We start from the raw sequence: 21,182 nt of genomic DNA on the forward strand, positions 1-21,182 counted from the left end.
CATCTTTTGATCACACACTGAAGCTGTGAACGTTTCTACAGAGCTGAGATTATATCAAGTTATTTGTGTGACATAAAGAGGAGTTTCCAAAGTATGAAGTAGCATTAAGTAAAGATGCTTTAAATGTGTTCCCATGCTATAATGAGAAAGCTTCTCTGCCAATGACCCCTCAGAAGTTTGGAGAGGCCTGCATGAAGTTACAAGCTACAGGAGACCCTCCCCCCACCCTGAAGGTAACAAAAGGCTAGCTGACGACCTGAACAGCTTCTACTTCAGGTTTTCACACCCCACACCTGAACACTCTGATTTACCTGGCCCCCCCACAACCCCCTCCCCACCCCCCTCTGACCCCCCACCTGCGCTGACGATCTGTGAAGATGAGGTAATCCAGCTCTTCCAGCGACAAAAGACCAAGAAGGCTCCAGGACCAGACGGCGTGTCCCCCTCCTGCCTGAGAGTCTGTGCTGAGCAGCTGGCCCCCATCTTCACAAAGATCTTCAACACATCACTGGAGCTGTGTGAAGTGCCCTCATGCTTCAAAAGCTCCACCATCATCCCAGTCCCAAAGAAACCCACCATCACAGGACTCAATGACTACAGGCCCGTCGCCCTGACGTCTGTGGTCATGAAGTCCTTCGAGAGACTAGTGTTGAGCCACCTGAAGGACATCACAGGCCCCCTGCTGGACCCCCTGCAGTTTGCCTACCGGGCAAACAGGTCGGTGGAGGATGCAGTCAACATGGGTCTGAACTACATCCTGCATCACCTGGACTCCCCCAGGACCTACGCTAGGATCCTGTTTGTGGACTTCAGCTCAGCGTTCAACACCATCATACCAGACATCCTGCACCAGAAACTCACCCAGCTCACAGTGCCGGCCTCCATCTGTCAGTGGATCACCAACTTCCTGACGGACAGGAGACAGCAGGTGAGGCTGGGGAGCATCAAATCCAGCACCCGGACCATCAGCACTGGCGCCCCACAGGGATGTGTTCTCTCCCCACTGCTCTTCTCCCTCTACACCAATGACTGCACCTCAGGAGACCCCTCGGTGAAGCTCCTGAAGTTTCGCAGACGACACCACCGTCATCGGTCTCATCCAGGACGGAGACGAGTCTGCTTACAGACAGGAGGTGGAACAGCTGGCTCTCTGGTGTAGTCAGAACCATCTGGAGCTGAACCCGCTCAAGATGGTAGAGATGACAGTGGACTTCAGGCGAATAAAGCTGATTCTGATTCTGAATCTGAATGAAAGCAGGTGCATTTACTCCTCATACTAACTGATTTTTAAAGAGTCCAGCAGGAAGACTCTAGGATCTGACCTCTAGGGGGTCTCAGGAGGAGGATTCTTTAGCAGCACAGCAGTCCGTTTTCAGCAGGCTTAACACTGAGGTCTGCTGAAACCAAAGCATCTTGTCTCCCCGGTCATATCCTGGATCAACACGAGAAGTCTTAAAGGATGGTGAAGTTGTAAAGTGGCAGTTTCCCAGGACCTGTATCAGGTCTTAGTCTGTTTACTTCTGTTTGTTGTTTATTTAAATACTGAGTCAGGGAACTTTGCTCCGTATCTCGTGATGGGCAGCACCCTCTAGCGTGGCCACTCACGGGAGCTCTACTTTCTTGGAGGTCTTCAGCTGGACACCTCTCCATCTTTCAGCCAGCCCGTCCCTCTTTTGTAACTGGACCCTGGCACCCATGGGGAAGAAAGCCAGAATGAGCAAGTGGGTGCCAGGGGCCGGTTATAAAGGGGGGACGGTCTGGCCTGTACAGTAGATGATTGGTCTGTCCCACGACAGACGTGGTGGTAGTAGATCTCCGTGATTGGTCACTTCCCATAGTGAGACACTGAGTGAAGTTTTCTCAGATCTGGGTATTAACCAAAGTCTTCACCGCCTGTTATCACCCCCTCTGACACACACACATTTTAGTCCCTCATTTATTGGGGTACTGGTTTGATGTAGTGGTTAGGCGCCCCTGAACTGAGGCCTCTCCCTGCTCTCTCTCCCACTCTCTGCTCTATCCATCATCCCATCCTCTCAGAATAAAAGGCTGAAAATATAACTTTATAAAACTCCCTCATGTACTGGGTAAAAGAGACCGTGTAACACAATACAGCTTAATGAACACACTGAAGGTTGAGTGTATCACTGAGGTGTTGCTACTGGCAACTCTGAATGTGATGAAAAGAGTCTGAGAATGTTTCACATGTTCAAGGATGCAGATTTACTTCTTCAGAGAGAAGAGAGGAGGCTGTTTCCCTCAGTGTGGAGCTCATAGTGACTTTAATCCAGGGCTCTGTGTGTTTAAACCCAGGGAGGTTATAAATGCCTTTGCATAGTTTTTGTATCTATTAGACTGATTGTTGTTCTGATGAGACAAAAAAAAAAACAGTTTACACAACTTCATCCAATCAGATTAGATCAACTCGCTGCAGTGTGATGACAGAGGGGCGCTGCAGACGATGTGAGCGTCATTCTGCACCTTTCAGGGTAAAGGACACAGAGATAAAGGACACGAGTTATGAAACCAACAAACCTGCGTAAGGTTTGATGCTGTTATGAAACACATGATGGAGGTATTAGTCGTCACTTTATTCATCTGAACCAAACAGCCTCTCACCTTGAGCGTGAAGGTTCATCTCTGAACTCTTCTAAAGCATTTTGACGACACATTTTTTAGAATGAGATCCCACGAATGTTCCACCGTCGCCTTTCCAACGTCAGAGCAGCTTCTTCTCACCAACGTTACAGATCCAACGACAAAGACAGAGAAAAGTCTGTTTATACTCTGATTCTGGAGTTTGACCCTTAACATGGATGAGGCAGGCTCCAGAGCTCCATCAGGCAGGGGGAGCTCCATTAGAATCAGTCTTGGGGAGCTGTAATCTCTTCTGTCTTTTATTCATCATTTTTATGGAAGTAGTATCTGTGACGTCACCCGTCTGTTCCTGAAGCGCTGTTTTGAAGCCGGTTGTCAGCAGGTGCCATATTGGAAATGAACTCCACATAACTTCTGTCGAGCTAGTGTGAGGTAAAGAGGCGGGCCTTTAGCCTCCTCGCTAACAGCTACAGTGTTCCCGGCTGTCAATCAAGTCAGCTGTGCCTCTCATAATGAAAAACTTGTAGTCTTAATATCTTCTAAACTGATGAGTTATGAAAACATTCACAGTGTGTGCTGATTGAGAGATGAGCTCTTCAGGCCTATGTCGTTTTTCGACCGGGGGAACTTCAACCCAGAACTACGTGCGTTTCGACCGTTGGACTCAGGGTCTAAATTTAGTTCAGGGGTAGATAATCTCCCCACTAAAAAGCACCTGCAAGGGGGGTAGTAGTTTTCAAAGGTCCCGGGACTTTCGGGGGGCAGGGCCTGCAATGCTGAATGTGTCTGATTGGTAGATTAACCGCAGTGTTTTTATTATTCCGCCTGCTGTCCACACCACAAATGCGTCTCTCCCAGTGTTCTGGTTTTAAAAGTGACCCTGTAAACTGGAGACCTTCAGCTGAACGTGTCAGTGTTTGTGGAGTTTACACAGCTGTTGAAACACAGAGGGAGTTCCTGGGAATGCAAACTAGTTTAGTTTTTATTAAGATTTCAAAATATCCTCATCAGATATTTAATGATGGTCTAAGACGTTTATGAGGGATGCATCCGGCTGAAAGTCTCCAGTTAACAGGGTCGCTGTTTAAACCAAAACACAGGTCGATCTCTGCGATCACGGCTTTTTGAGTTCAAAAGGATTTTAAAGCCGTGTTGAAACGTCTTTGCTTCTCGCGCTTATCTCCTCTCACGTGTTGATTCAGTGAATCAAATATACTCCAGGGTAGACTCCTGTTGGCTGAATCTGCTAGTATAAGCTAAAGTATTCTTAAACTATGTAGTTGTGCCCACCTTTCTTTTGAAAGAAAGCTGTTAAAAGCTGTTTTCCCTCAGCTTGCTTCTTTCTTTCTTTCCCCCTTTTCTCTTTCATTAAAAGACTCTGAGAGAGACTCCCCTTTTTTCCTGATAGGAATTCTGAATTCTTGGTGTTGGGTCTCTGTTCATAATTTGACATAGAGTGGTCTAGACCTGCTCTGTTTGTAAAAGAGTCTTGAGATAACGTTTGTTGGGATTTGGCGCTATACAAATAAAGATTGATGATGATGATGATGATGATGATGATGATGATGATGATGATGAGGATGAATGTTTGTTTATTTATTCAGACAATTTTAGTTATCTTATTGCAGTTAAAAGAAAACAAAAGAAAAGCATAGCAGAAAACACATTTTATTTCATGCCCATTAAGGGCCCCATCCACAATCAGAAACCATCAGAAACCATCAGGTACAACAGGGTTAACCTTCTTATTCCTGTTTGGGGGGAACTACCTGTCATCCAGGTCAGTCAGTAAAGAACTTGTTCATTCATCACTGTACCGAAGGTTTCTCAGTGTTTCTCAAATAGTTTGAACAAAGATACTGAAGTGACGTGTTGTAATCTTCATGTTTATTCTTTTTGAATGTTTAATGACATCACACCCCTGATTGTCCTTGTGACTTGAAGTCTGTCATGAACAGGGCATCCGCTGTGTTGAGTCTTAAAAGTGCGCATGAGCTGGCACCAGCCATGGACTATGAGTGTGGTGGGAAAAATACAGACATGATAGTATGTTGTTCTTGCTTTGATCAGAAGCTAGAAACATTCACACATACCAAACCTCCTGTGATTTGCATATTGTTATCTGTTCCCATGGCTGAGGAGCAGACCATAAGGTGAGAAGTCAGGAAGGTGACCAGGAAGCAAGAGGTGATAAGAAACTCTCTTGTTTGTCTTACAGTTCTTTGAAGATGCTTAATGATGTGTTAATACTATTCTCTGAAGAGGATAAGTAACGTGTTGTATCTTCACTCTGGGTCAGTTGAGCAGACCTTGTCTCGCTTGTTAGATCACTCTGCCATCTGACCGCTTTGCAAAGCTTACTGAAGGCCGGAATAAAGCTCACAAAGACAAACCGTTGTTGTTTGAGTCTATCATTTCCAGATTTCCGCCACATGAGTCAGTACAGCAATAAATGAAACTAGTAATGGAGCAAAGTGTTCCCCCTGATGCATGCAGTGATTTCCTCTAGTGGCCAAACGTTTCCTTGAAGTTGGCTAGTTGTGTGATCTGCTCACTCTGCATGGAGTGGCGCCTCCACAGCATTTTCTTGGATTTAGGATCCCTTGGGAAAGCAGGTGCACAGGGTAGAAAAGGCTTGGACCCTGTAAGAGCACCGTTCAGTGTCTTGCTACTTCCACTCAACGGGTAGGACGCACTCGAGCTGACCCCGATATCTGGTATAGGAGCGTGGGGATTCAGAGGAGGGAGATATCCTGGGCGAGTGTGGGCGATGTGATCCAGGAGAAGTGCTCCTGAACCTCTTCGCTCCAGTCCTGTTGCTCCTCGTCTCGGGACAAAGCTCTCCAAGGACTCCCTGGATCCTGACAGAGTAGAGGATCCGCTGCCTGCTAGCTTGTTTCTCTCTGGTTCTGCTCTAGCTCCACCCACGTTCTTGGAGCTGTTATCTTGGCTGCCAAACTGTGCTAACTGAGAGTCTGAACTGTAGTGGTTGATGCCAATGTTCCTCCGACGGACCACGTTCTGCAGAGTGTCTTGGAGCAGGTTTGGGTGGGAGGCAGAGTGCAGTGAACATGCAGCACTGTCATAAGACATCTTCCTACCAAAGACCCTTCTTCCTCCTACTCCTCTTGTCTCATTCCCAGACATTTCTAATGCTCTCAGAAGCCCTGATGAGTCTTTGACATCAATGCTGTGGTGGCGTGAAACAGCTGGTGGTCTTCCATGGAAGGCAAGGTCGTTGACTCTGAAGGACCACTCTTCCTCAAGAGTTATTTCTGATGGCTCCTCTGTTAGAGAAGAGGCCTGGCTCTGCTGGAGTAACAGGGAAGGACTTTTGGACCACGGCTCGGACTGCAGCCTCTGGAGGTTCAGTCGTTTGTCCACCCCAGGAATACGTAAAGGACTAGGATGTTGGATTGGAGAATTTGGGCGAGATGTGATAAAGCCAGGCCCTGAGTGGAAACATTGGGGATCCCTGAGACCAAGAAGGGGGCTGCCAGGTTGGGGGGAAGCGCTTGCTGAGGAGCCCTGTGGAGGAGTTCGTAGCTGGAACTCATACGGCCACATGCAGGATGTTGGAGTGTAGTGCATCCGCTCCTCAAGGTCAGGAGGTGGAGGGACATTGAGGTACTGCTTCGTCATCTGGTGGCCGGACGGCAGCTTGTTTGTGGTAATGATGATCACCTCCTTCCCCTTGGCTTTACAGGCATCCAGGAGGACCCTCAGGATGTCGCTGTTTCCTGAATTGACAGCGTACACCAATGCTGATAAACCTGTGCGATCCTCCAGTGTTGGATCAGCTCCACTGCTCAACAGGAGAGACAGAGTTTCTGCTCCGGCTTGTTCGAGGCAGGCGTGCATCAGAGCTGTTTTCCCGGTCTTGTCTTGGATGTTTGGATCTGCTCCGTTTTCTAGAAGATACCTATCGGGAGTAAAGATCACATTTACAACATCAAGAAACTCCTGAAGTGAAAGAAAGTAATACTCAATGAAGGAACATGTTTTCAAGAACCTGTATCCTAAAAGAACGTACCGGACCATCTTGAGTTTAGGGACACTCTGTGAATCTGTATGCCGTGTCTTGCAGGCCACCATAAGAGGAGTCTCGCCTTGTTCATTGCTCTCGTTTATGTAGGCCCCTCCCTCCAAGAGGAGGCGGGTCAGACGCAGACGACATAAATAAACAGCCCTCAGCAGAGAATTGCCGTCCGTTCGAACCTCAGTCGACTCATCCATCGTAAAAGTCTCGGCTTCTTTAAATCCACCTGATGAGGGGTCGTCACTTAGCTGTTCAAAGATGCACACAGTCCAGTTTCTGCAAAAAGAGGAAGAGGAACACTAAGTTCTCAGGTGTGGTTCATCAGGTGGACTGATTTAATCTGTGGTTTATCAAAACACATCAGAACTGCAGCTTGATCTCTAATCCGGTGCCAAATCTTTGTTTTCTCATTCTCAGAAGTTCAGATGATTAGTCACTGGAGAGATTCCCTAACACTGAACTCTTTCTATTTGTTATTTAAGTTGTTATTGAATTCATCACATAAAAACACCAACAACATAAATGGTACATCCATAATGAAGGGCATATACTGTCAATAGACAACACAGCCAAGTTTTGGTCGAAAGACCCTTTCTGGAAACATCAAAATAAGAAATAACCCCCCCACCCCACCCCACCCCAAATTTAATTTATATATTTGTAAATTCATCTACACACCTGTACACACATTCACTGACAGTATATACAGACCTTGGCTAGATAAGCCCCGCCCCCTTAGGACATTGCATCCTCTCTTGGATGTTTCAGCCCCCATCCAAGTCAGAAAAGCTTTCCATATTTGGCTCATTTTGCTTTGTGCATTATTTAGTCTGGCAATCATGCTTTCAAATGCAACCTTTTCAGCCATGAGTCTAAACCACTCCACAGGCATTTTTCGACAGCAGGGACTTTACCCCTGAACTATGTGTGTTTGGACCAGAGGACCCAGGGTCTAAATTTAGTTCAGAGGTAGATAATCTCCCCCCCTGAAAAGCCCCTGCTAGGGGGATAGAACTTTTCAAAGGTCCCGGGACTTTCAGGGGGCAGGGCCTGCAATGCTGAACGTGTCTGATTGGTAGATTAACCTCAGTGTTTTTATTCCTCCCTCCGTCCACAATAACATCGCACACATCTGTGATTCTCTTGATTTCTCTTTCTTTCATTAGTTTTGATTTGTTCTATCTTTTTAATATGTGTGTGTACTTTTCAAAAGAAGAAGCTGTGATTCTCTTGATTTAGCAGCTTGTAACAGTAGTCTTCTCTCAGCCCACCGTGAATGCGTCTCTCCCGGTGTTACGGTTTTAAAAGTGACCCTGTAAACTGGAGACCTTCAGCTGAACGTGTCAGTGTTTGTGGAGTTTACACAGCTGTTGAAACACAGAGGGAGTTCCTGGGAATGCAAACTAGTTTAGTTTTTATTAAGATTTCAAAATATCCTCATCAGATATTTAATGATCGTCTAAAGACGTTTATGAGGGATGCATCCGGCTGAAAGTCTCCAGTTAACAGGGTCGCTGTTTAAACCAAAACACTGGTCAATCTCTGCGATCACGGCTTTTTGAGTTCAAAAGGATTTTAAAGCCGTGTTGAAACGTCTTTGCTACTCGCGCTTATCTCCTCTCACGTGTTGATTCAGTGAATCCATCTGTGATGAAATATAGCACCATCTAAAACAGACCAGCTGAGTCTCTTCATGCTAACAGGCTAACTGTTGTGTTGCTCATAATGATACCTGCCTGTCTGTCTGCTTCTATGGTGTTATCTGTGATGAATGGCATTCCTCTTTGTTTTACTGCCCTCTACTGGTCTGGTGGTGTAGTGCATTTACTTTTTTTTCTCCATATGTCACTGGCCTGATTTGCACTTTCTACCCAGGACTTCAGCCCACGGTCGAAACGCAGACAACAATGGGGGCACAGGAACCTTTTAGTTCAGGGGAAAGTAGTTCTGGGGCTAAAAGACCCCGGAACTCTTGGTCGAAATGCACCTATTAGGTTAAGTTCAGACAGTATCACCCTGTCACTCAAAATGAATCCGCCCCAAAACTTTAAACCTCTGATTAAAAGGGTTGAGATGTAAATTTCACCCCAATACAGAGAAATGAGCTATAGAGACCCAAGCTGTTTCTGTACCAGGCAGTAAACGTGTTTATTTCTGCTGTAACATTTTAACATGGGGCTCTATGGGGACTGACACACTGCAGGAGACACACTCTAGTGGACACTGGAGGAAATGCAGGAGACACACTCAAGTGGACACTGGAGGAACTGCAGGAGACACACTCTAGTGGACACTGGAGGAAATGCAGGAGACACACTCTAGTGGACACTGGAGGAACTGCAGGAGACACACTCTAGTGGACACTGGAGGAACTGCAGGAAACACACTCTAGTGGACACTGGAGGAAATGCAGGAGACACACTCAAGTGGACACTGGAGGAACTGCAGGAGACACACTCTAGTGGACACTGGAGGAAATGCAGGAGACACGCTCTAGTGGACACTGGAGGAAATTCAGGAGACACACTCTAGTGGACACTAGAGGAACTGCAGAAGACACGCTCTAGTGGACACTGGAGGAACTGCAGTAATTGCTCTCTACAAAAACCTCATTACTTAACACCAACTTAGGTTTGCCTTCCTTTGCTGCATACTGGACTCCAGCCCACTCTTGACTCCACACAGGGTGTCAGATGAGAATACTGTTAGATAGCAACCATGGCGACAACATTTGATTAGCAAGGGACAGCAGCACACACATCTTCAATCAGTGGTTTATGTCTGTTAGATAATAGTGCATTGTTATCATGTATGCCTGAGAGGAAGAGGGAATATCTAAGATTACATGTGAAGCTTTAAAACAGTCAGCAGTTTAATAAATGTGTTTTATAGAAAACAGTAATGGATGCATGATTCTACCTCTGACCTCTCTTCATCTGTACACTCACAGTTCTTCAGCTGACACCTCTAAATGAATGTTACATCACTGCTCAGTGTGTGAAGCTCCTAAGCCTCTTTGTCCCTTACTATTGATTCTTTCTGTGTGTTGCCTTACAGTCATTGTCAGGCGTCTGAGAAGATGATGCCTTCATACAGCTGCGGCACTTTCAAAGTCACCTTTACATGTACCTGTTTGACTACCGCAACAGCAATTTAAGACCCCAAACTCTCCTCAGGTGCTGTATCTAGAGACAATGTAAAGAAGAGTGTCACACAGTTAACTTCTGTGCCTCCGTCTTTAGATGTCAGAACAGAGTGTGTACGTCATGCTCTCCTGGATTGGCTTTGTAAACTCTTACAGCCTATTGTGAGTGAGTGGCAGTGTGTCTCTTTTCAGAGCCTTAGAGAATGACCAGTGACTTATTCTTACTCTCCACAGAGAGCAGACAACACACCATCATGACTGATGATGTCCTAATGACACAGAGAGGTGTCGTCCTGTGTAGTTTGACATCATAGAAGACACAGACACAAAGAGCTGACAGCCTGTCGCAGGGACAGTGACCATAAATAGAAACATGGAGAGGAGAAAGATTGGACTCTGTAGTGGAAATCACTGCATGTCTGTTTTTAATGCAGTGACTTCCACTACAGAGTCCTGTCTTTGTTTGATGCAGTGACTTCCACTACAGAGTCATGTCTGTTTTTAATGCAGTGACTTCCACTACAGAGTCATGTCTGTTTTTAATGCAGTGACTTCCACTACAGAGTAATGTCTGTTTTTAATGCAGTGACTTCCACTACAGAGTCATGTCTGTTTTTAATGCAGTGACTTCCTCTACAGAGTCATGTCTATTTTTAATGCAGTGACTTCCACTACAGAGTAGTCTGTTTTTAATGCAGTGACTTCCTCTACAGAGTCATGTCTGTTTTTAATGCAGTGACTTCCACTACAGAGTCATGTCTGTTTTTAATGCAGTGACTTCCACTACAGAGTCATGTCTGTTTTTAATGCAGTGACTTCCACTACAGAGTCATGTCTGTTTTTAATGCAGTGACTTCCACTACAGAGTCATGTCTGTTTTTAATGCAGTGACTTCCACTACAGAGTCATGTCTGTTTTTAATGCAGTGACTTCCACTACAGAGTCATGTCTTTGTTTAATGCAGTGACTTCCACTACAGAGTAATGTCTGTTTTTAATGCAGTGACTTCCACTACAGAGTCATGTCTGTGTTTAATGCAGTGACTTCCACTACAGAGTCATGTCTGTTTTTAATGCAGTTACTTCCACTACAGAGTCATGTCTGTTTTTAATGCAGTGACTTCCACTACAGAGTCATGTCTGTTTTTAATGCAGTGATTTCCACTACAGAGTCATGTCTGTGTTTAATGCAGTGACTTCCACTACAGAGTCATGTCTGTTTTTAATGCAGTGACTTCCACTACAGAGTCATGTCTGTGTTTAATGCAGTGACTTCCACTACAGAGTCATGTCTGTTTTTAATGCAGTTACTTCCACTACAGAGTCATGTCTGTCTTTAATGCAGTGACTTCCACTACAGAGTCATGTCTGTTTTTAATGCAGTGACTTCCACTACAGAGTCATGTCTGTTTTTAATGCAGTGACTTCCACTACAGAGTCATGTCTTTGTTTAATGCAGTGACTTCCACTACAGAGTCATGTCTGTTTTTAATGCAGTGACTTCCACTACAGAGTCATGTCTGTGTTTAATGCAGTGACTTCCACTACAGAGTCATGTCTGTTTTTAATGCAGTTACTTCCACTACAGAGTCATGTCTGTTTTTAATGCAGTGACTTCCACTACAGAGTCATGTCTGTTTTTAATGCAGTGATTTCCACTACAGAGTCATGTCTGTGTTTAATGCAGTGACTTCCACTACAGAGTCATGTCTGTTTTTAATGCAGTGACTTCCACTACAGAGTCATGTCTGTGTTTAATGCAGTGACTTCCACTACAGAGTCATGTCTGTGTTTAATGCAGTGACTTCCACTACAGAGTCATGTCTGTTTTTAATGCAGTGACTTCCACTACAGAGTCATATCTTTTTTTAATGCAGTGACTTCCACTACAGAGTCATGTCTGTGTTTAATGCAGTGACTTCCACTACAGAGTTATGTCTGTTTTTAATGCAGTGACTTCCACTACAGAGTCATGTCTGTTTTTAATGCAGTGACTTCCACTACAGAGTCATGTCTGTTTTTAATGCAGTGACTTCCACTACAGAGTCATGTCTGTTTTTAATGCAGTGACTTCCACTACAGAGTCATGTCTGTTTTTAATGCAGTGACTTCCACTACAGAGTCATGTCTGTTTTTAATGCAGTGACTTCCACTACAGAGTCATGTCTGTTTTTAATGCAGTGACTTCCACTACAGAGTCATGTCTGTTTTTAATGCAGTTACTTCCACTACAGAATCATGTCTGTTTTTAATGCAGTGACTTCCACTACAGAGTCATGTCTGTTTTTAATGCAGTGACTTCCACTACAGAGTCATGTCTGTGTTTAATGCAGTGATCTCCACTACAGAGTCATGTCTGTTTTTAATGCAGTGATCTCCACTACAGTCATGTCTGTTTTTAATGCAGTTACTTCCACTACAGAATCATGTCTGTTTTTAATGCAGTGACTTCCACTACAGAGTCATGTCTGTTTATAATGCAGTGACTTCCACTACAGAGTCATGTCTGTTTTTAATGCAGTGATCTCCACTACAGTCATGTCTGTTTTTAATGCAGTGACTTCCACTACAGAGTCATGTCTGTTTTTAATGCAGTGATCTCCACTACAGTCATGTCTGTTTTTAATGCAGTGACTTCCACTACAGAGTCATGTCTGTTTTTAATGCAGTGACTTCCACTACAGAGTCATGTCTGTGTTTAATGCAGTGATTTCCACTACAGAGTCATGTCTGTGTTTAATGCAGTGATTTCCACTACAGAGTCATGTCTGTTTTTAATGTAGTGACTTCCACTACAGAGTCATGTCTGTTTTTAATGCAGTGACTTCCACTACAGAGTAATGTCTGTTTTTAATGCAGTGATCTCCACTACAGTCATGTCTGTTTTTAATGCAGTGACTTCCACTACAGAGTCATGTCTGTTTTTAATGCAGTGACTTCCACTACAGAGTCATGTCTGTGTTTAATGCAGTGATTTCCACTACAGAGTCATGTCTGTTTTTAATGTAGTGACTTCCACTACAGAGTCATGTCTGTTTTTAATGCAGTGACTTCCACTACAGAGTCATGTCTGTTTTTAATGCAGTGACTTCCACTACAGAGTCATGTCTGTTTTTAATGCAGTAATCTCCACTACAGAGTCATGTCTGTTTTTAATGCAGTGATCTCCACTACAGAGTCATGTCTGTTTTTATTGCCCTGATTTCCACTACAGAGTCACTTTTAATGTTTAATGTTTTTAAAGATAGCAGGAGGTTCTCCATCAGAGAATGCTTTAATTTCAAGGGATAAAATCAGGGGAGAGGTCGCACTTTGACCACAGGGGGGCGCTGAAATCAACATATACTGAAAGTTCCTCACATGAGCTGTAACTGTAAATATATCTTTCAAAATATTCCAGCTCATTTGTATTGATCAGCTCATCCTAACAGCCGATGATGTGATTGATTGTTCTAAAGGAAACGTTATCGTCTCACAACATCATAATGAATTGTCTTGTCTTTAAATCTCTGGAGGGCTGATCTTGTCGTCTGAACGATTGCCGTCATGGTTCATTTGGGAGGCGTATGATGTTCTGCATGTGTGAAGAGCAGCAGGTTTGGACCACAGTGTGCAGTCTTCTCTGCAGGGTGACATTCAAGCCCCCCATCAGAGCCTGTCTGAGGGGTCAGGCCTGGCCTTCAACCAGCTCCAACACAGACAGAATAACAAATGAGGCAGGCAGCAGAGGAAATGTCACTCCTTAACATTTAATCACTCCTATTGTAAAGGCCAGAGATGTCCCTTCATTTCATGTTACTGAGAGAGACTGAGATATTAAAATTAATATAACCAAAATCTTTGTAAGATACTGACTTTAAGTGCGCTCTGAAATATGCAGCCGGTCGACCACAGTTCACATGAATAAAGCCGTCTCTGAGCAGGACTAAAATAACTCTGCAAGGACAGATCTGTTCACAACGTTCAGACCGTCAAAATACTGAAAACCTGGATAACACACAAACAGATTAGGAGGAGCTGACGTACCAACAACTTTTCCTTTTTGTTAGTCTTGATATTGTCTGCCTGTGTTTTGTTAGTCTTGATATTGTCTGCCTGTGTTTTGTTAGTCTTGATATTGTCTGCCTGTGTTTTGCTAGTCTTGATTTGTCTGCCTGTGTTTTGTTAGTCTTGATATTGTCTGCCTGTGTTTTGTTAGTCTGGATATTGTCTGCCTGTGTTTTGTTAGTCTGGATATTGTCTGCCTGTGTTTTGTTAGTCTTGATATTGTCTGCCTGTGTTTTGTTAGTCTTGATATTGTCTGTCTGTGTTTTGTTAGTCTTGATATTGTCTGCCTGTGTTTTGTTAGTCTTGATATTGTCTGCCTGTGTTTTGTTAGTCTTGATATTGTCTGCCTGTGTTTTGTTAGTCTTGATATTGTCTGCCTGTGTTTTGTTAGTCTTGATATTGTCTGCCTGTGTTTTGTTAATCTTGATATTGTCTGCCTGTGTTTTGTTAGTCTTGATATTGTCTGCCTGTGTTTTGTTAGTCTTGATATTGTCTGCCTGTGTTTTGTTAGTCTTGATATTGTCTGCCTGTGTTTTATTAGTCTTGATATTGTCTGTCTGTGTTTTGTTAGTCTTGATATTGTCTGCCTGTGTTTTGTTAGTCTTGATATTGTCTGCCTGTGTTTTGTTAGTCTTGATATTGTCTGCCTGTGTTTTGTTAGTCTTGATATTGTCTGCCCGTGTTTTGTTAGTCTTGATATTGTCTGCCTGTGTTTTGTTAGTCTTGATATTGTCTGCCTGTGTTTTGTTAGTCTTGATATTGTCTGCCTGTGTTTTGTTAGTCTTGATATTGTCTGCCTGTGTTTTGTTAGTCTTGATATTGTCTGCCTGTGTTTTGTTAGTCTTGATATTGTCTGCCTGTGTTTTGTTAGTCTTTTTTTGTCTGCCTGTGTTTGGTTTGTTTTGATATTGTCTGCCTGTGTTTTGTTAGTCTTGATATTGTCTGCCTGTGTTTTGTTAGTCTTGATATTGTCTGCCTGTGTTTTGTTAGTCTTGATATTGTCTGCCTGTGTTTTGTTAGTCTTGATATTGTCTGTCTGTGTTTTGTTAGTCTTGATTTGTCTGCCTGTGTTTTGTTAGTCTTGATATTGTCTGCCTGTGTTTTGTTAGTCTTGATATTGTCTGCCTGTGTTTTGTTAGTCTTGTTTTTTTCTGCCTGTGTTTTTTTAGTCTTGTTTTGTCTGCCTGTGTTTTGTTAGTCTTGATATTGTCTGCCTGTGTTTTGTTAGTCTTGATATTGTCTGCCTGTGTTTTGTTAGTCTTGATATTGTCTGCCTGTGTTTTGTTAGTCTTGATATTGTCTGCCTGTGTTTTGTTAGTCTTGATATTGTCTGCCTGTGTTTTGTTAGTCTTGATATTGTCTGCCTGTGTTTTGTTAGTCTTGATATTGTCTGCCTGTATCAGATGATTTGAAGCTGTGAGGTTTTAAAGTCTCACTGTGTCTGTGTTGTGTAGGTACCTGCCTTGGGACTACAATGACATTTAGTATCTGTGCTATGTCCAGTGCATTTACATTGATGCTCAAGGCATTAATGTTGATTAATGTGCATTGTCCCAACTCAATAAATAAATGAAATGAAATGAAACATTCTTCAACCTTCTCCCGTCTCCAAAAGGAAACCCGAGGACTGTAAATAAATATTTTTAGTCTCAATGCTATGTGATATAAAAGTATCCAAAATACAAAATGAAGAATTGAATAAAAGGAAAAATAAAGAGAACAGGCATGAAGGGGTCGGTCTTTTACCCCAGACTCAACAAGTGACTCTATTCAATTTTTTTTGATACAAATATTTTCAATTCATCAGAAAAGCAAAGAAACAGTAGTGCTCACAAAACACTTCACATTTCAAGTCCAGGATGTTCCCCTTCTTTTTGCATCTCTCATGTTTAATAGTCTCAGCTCCTAAAGTGATGTTTGCAGTGTGCATGTCCCCAGGATATGAAACCTCAACATGTGGGCTTAGTTATGTTACAGTGTTCATAATATGAATGTTTTTCCATCTTTTGTGCAGCCTGTCTTTGTCACCGTCAGTGTAAACGGCCTTGAATTGGTGTGAGAGAGAATGAATCACTGCTCTCCTGCTCGATCTGTCTCTGCATGACAAACTAAAGTTCAGAGTCAGGGAGTTCTTGATTTGTGATGTGATGCAATCTTAAATAAAAGTCTGAAAATTCAGATTTTACAACCGATAAAAACAAGAAAAGGACTTGTATCTGACTCCAGAGTCTCTGATACTGACCATGTTTTCATTCTAACCTTACCATTAAAGTAAAACTGAAAGAATCCACTGACTGTCGCTCATCATTTCACTAAAGTTATACAGGAGAAGTTAAAGTTGCACAAACTCACCCAAGTGTGTCTCATCCTCAAAGCAGCTGCAGGTCAAGGTGGTTCAGGTCCAGGTCCTGACTGAGGGTAGGTCAGAGTCAGAGTCCAGCCTGAGAAACAGCCGGTCAGCAGCGCAGAGATCTGATCAGGGAGTGACTGATGAAGGAGGGATGAAGACTAATATACGTGAGCTCAGAGTGAGAGGACGGCCTATGGCTGCAGAGATGCAGGAAGTGTGCAGCCAATGAGAGCGCATCTCTTTGTGCAGAAGCCTCAGCGCAGCAGCCTCAGGTCTGTGGTGAAGTATTTACGCAGGTAAGACTCATTTCTTTTCACCTTCAGGTATTCAGACTGTGGATGTGTGGAGCGACAATACTGCGGCTGACGTCACCACAAAGTTCAAGGCGACAGACGGCTTTATTTTGGTGAAGATTGCACAACACTGAGCTTCAGTCACTTCATGGATGTATTACCATATACAGAAGTCAGGGATGGAGAGCAGATGGGACCTGAAGGTTTGGGTGACTACAAGATTCACAGCTTCAGGTTCAATATGTTTGATAACCTGTTGTCCTGTAACATGGGAATAAAAGATGAGACCTGTGTGAACAGTCAACAATGTGCTCCGGTGTTCTGCTGCAGAATGTTCCCCATCATACTGCCTCCTCTCTTTGGTTCTGTATACATAGTAAGGGGTCCTTGACTTTATCACAGTGCTGCTCTCCAGAGTTAACCTCTACACAATCTACTGTGTGTGTAAACACAAACTACACAACCAAACACAAACTACACAACAAACACAAACTACACAACAAACACATAGTACACAACAAACACAAACTACACAACAAACACAAACTACACAACAAACACAAACTACACAACAAACACAAACTACACAACCAAACACAAACTACACAACCAAACAAACTACACAACCAAACACAATCTACTGTGTGTGTAAACACAAACTACACAACAAACACAAACTACACAACAAACACAAACTACACAACCAAACACAAACTACACAACCAAACACAAACTACACAACCAAACAAACTACACAACCAAACACAAACTACACAACAAACACAAACTACACAACCAAACACAATCTACTGTGTGTGTAAACACAAACTACACAACAAACACAAACTACACAACAAACACAAACTACACAACCAAACACAAACTACACAACCAAACACAAACTACACAACCAAACACAAACTACACAACCAAACACAAACTACACAACCAAACACAATCTACACAACAAACACAAACTACACAACAAACACAATCTACTGTGTGTGTAAACACAAACTACACAACCAAACACAAACTACACAACCAAACACAAACTACACAACCAAACACAAACTACTATGTGTGTAAACACAAACTACACAACCAAACACAATCTACACAACCAAACACAAACTACACAACCAAACACAAACTACACAACCAAACACAAACTACACAACCAAACACAAACTACACAACAAACACAAACTACACAACCAAACACAAACTACACAACCAAACACAAACTACACAACAAACACAAACTACACAACCAAACACAAACTACTATGTGTGTAAACACAAACTACACAACCAAACACAATCTACACAACCAAACACAAACTACACAACCAAACACAATCTACTGTGTGTGTAAACACAAACTACACAACCAAACACAAACTACACAACAAACACAAACTACACAACAAACAAAAAACTACACAACCAAACACAAACTACACAACAAACACAAACTACACAACAAACAAAAAACTACACAACCAAACACAAACTAAAACTACACAAACCAAACACAATCTACTGTGTGTGTAAACACAAACTACCGAAACAAACACAAACTACACAACCAAACACAAACTACTGTGTGTGTAAACACAAACTACCGAAACAAACACAAACTACACAACCAAACACAAACTACACAACCAAACACAAACTACACAACCAAACACAAACTAAAACTACACAAACTAAACAACCAAACACAAACTACACAACCAAACACAAACTAAAACTACACAAACTACATAACCAAACAAAAACGGCACAACCAAACACAAACTACACAACCAAACACAAACTACACAACAAACACAAACTACACAACAAACAAAAAACTACACAACCAAACACAATCTACTGTGTGTGTAAACACAAACTACCGAAACAAACACAAACTACACAACCAAACACAAACTACACAACCAAACACAAACTACACAACCAAACACAAACTACACAACCAAACACAAACTAAAACTACACAAACTAAACAACCAAACACAAACTACACAACCAAACACAAACTAAAACTACACAAACTACATAACCAAACAAAAACGGCACAACCAAACACAAACTACACAACCAAACACAAACTACACAACCACACAACCAAACACAAACTACACAACCAAACACAAACTACACAACAAACACAAACTACACAACCAAACACAAACTACTATGTGTGTAAACACAAACTACACAACCAAACACAATCTACACAACCAAACACAATCTACTGTGTGTGTAAACACAAACTACACAACCAAACACAAACTACACAACAAACACAAACTACACAACAAACAAAAAACTACACAACCAAACACAAACTACACAACAAACACAAACTACACAACAAACAAAAAACTACACAACCAAACACAATCTACTGTGTGTGTAAACACAAACTACCCAAACAAACACAAACTACACAACCAAACACAAACTACACAACCAAACACAAACTACACAACCAAACACAAACTAAAACTACACAAACTAAACAACCAAACACAAACTACACAACCAAACACAAACTAAAACTACACAAACTACATAACCAAACAAAAACGGCACAACCAAACACAAACTACACAACCAAACACAAACTACACAACCACACAACCAAACAAAAACGGCACAACCAAACACAAACTACACAACCAAACACAAACTACACAACCACACAACCAAACACAAACTACACAACCAAACACAAACTACACAACCAAACACAAACTACACAACCACACAACCAACCACAAACTACACAACCAAACACAAACTACACAACCAAACACAAACTACACAACTAAACACAAACTACACAACCAAACACAAACTACACAACTAAACACAAACTACACAACAAAACACAAACTACACAACCAAACACAAGCTACACAACCAAACACAAACTACACAACCAAACACAAACTACACAACCAAACACAAACTACACAACCAAACACAAACTACACAATCAAACACAAACTACACAACCAAGCACAAACTACACAACCAAACACAAACTACACGACCAAACACAAACTACACAACAAACACAAACTACACAACAAAACACAAACTACACAACAAACACAAACTATACAACCAAACACAAACTACACAACCAAACACCAACTACACAATCAAACACAAACTACACAACCAAACATAAACTACACAACCAAACACAAACTACACAACCAAACACCAACTACACAATCAAACACAAACTACACAACGAAACACAAACTACACAACAAACACAAACTACACAACCAAACACAAACTACACAACCAAACACAAACTACACAACCAAACACAAACTAAAACTACACAACCTACACAACCTACACAAACTACACAACCAAACACAAACTACACAACCAAACACAAACTACACAACCAAACACAAACTAAAACTACACAACCTACACAACCTACACAAACTACACAACCAAACACAAACTACACAACCAAACTACACGACCAAACACAAACTACACAACCAAACACAAACTACACAACCAACTACACGAACAAACACAAACTACACAACCAAACTACACAACCAAACACAATCTACACAACCAAACACGAACTACACAACCAAACTACACGACCAAACACAAACTACACAACCAAACTAGACAACCAAACACAATCTACACAACCAAACACCAACTACACAACCAATCTACACAACCAAACACAAACTACACAACCAAACACAAAGTACACAACCAAACACAAACTACACAACCAAACACAAACTACACAACGAAACACAAACTACACAACAAACACAAACTACACAACCAAACACAAACTACACAACCAAACACAAACTACACAACCAAACACAAACTAAAACTACACAACCTACACAACCTACACAAACTACACAACCAAAGACAAACTACACAACCAAACACAAACTACACAACCAAACACAAACTAAAACTACACAACCTACACAACCTACACAAACTACACAACCAAACACAAACTACACAACCAAACTACACGACCAAACACAAACTACACAACCAAACACAAACTACACAACCAACTACACGAACAAACACAAACTACACAACCAAACTACACAACCAAACACAATCTACACGACCAAACACAAACTACACAACCAAACTAGACAACCAAACACAATCTACACAACCAAACACCAACTACACAACCAATCTACACAACCAAACACAAACTACACAACCAAACACAATCTACACAACCAAACACCAACTACACAACCAAACACAAACTACACAACCAAACACAAAGTACACAACCAAACACAAACTACACAACCAAACACAAACTACACAACCAAACACAAACTACACAACCAAACACAAACTACACAACCAAACACAAACTACACAACCAAACACAAACTACACAACCAAACACAAACTACACAACCAAACACAATCTACACAACCAAACACAAACTACACAACCAAACACAAACTACACAACCAAACACAAACTATACGATCAAACACAAACTACACAACCAAAGTACACGACCAAACACAAACTACACAACCAAACACCAACTACACAACCAAACTACACGACCAAACACAAACTACACAACCAAACACAAACTACATGACCAAACACAAACTACACAACCAAACACAAACT

At 42.1% G+C, this 21,182-nt stretch overlaps 1 protein-coding gene across 1 annotated transcript; it reads right to left on the reverse strand.

The window, feature by feature from the left end:
* Positions 1 to 4,257: 4,257 nt before the first annotated feature.
* On the reverse strand, positions 4,258 to 16,292 carry ankrd34bb (ankyrin repeat domain 34Bb). Its single transcript, XM_034692420.1, has 4 exons — positions 16,181 to 16,292; positions 6,632 to 6,913; positions 5,031 to 6,520; positions 4,258 to 4,612 (listed from the first exon to the last, which is right to left on the reverse strand). The coding sequence occupies exons 2-3, from the start codon at positions 6,832 to 6,834 to the stop codon at positions 5,104 to 5,106; spliced, it is 1,620 nt and encodes a 539-aa protein (XP_034548311.1). The 5' UTR covers positions 6,835 to 6,913; positions 16,181 to 16,292; the 3' UTR covers positions 4,258 to 4,612; positions 5,031 to 5,103.
* Positions 16,293 to 21,182: the final 4,890 nt, after the last annotated feature.

The sequence above is a fragment of the Notolabrus celidotus genome, chromosome 9 (assembly GCF_009762535.1).
Source record: "Notolabrus celidotus isolate fNotCel1 chromosome 9, fNotCel1.pri, whole genome shotgun sequence".
In the NCBI taxonomy this organism is placed as follows: Eukaryota; Metazoa; Chordata; class Actinopteri; order Labriformes; family Labridae; genus Notolabrus; species Notolabrus celidotus.

Excerpts from the sequence above, each read along its gene's own strand:
- ankrd34bb (XM_034692420.1), bottom strand. The coding sequence starts at position 6,834 with ATGGATGAGTCGACTGAGGTTCGAACGGACGGCAATTCTCTGCTGAGG. Across the intron at positions 6,521-6,631 it reads CCTAAACTCAAGATGGTCCG|GTATCTTCTAGAAAACGGAG; the intron begins GTACGTTCTTTT and ends TACTCCCGATAG.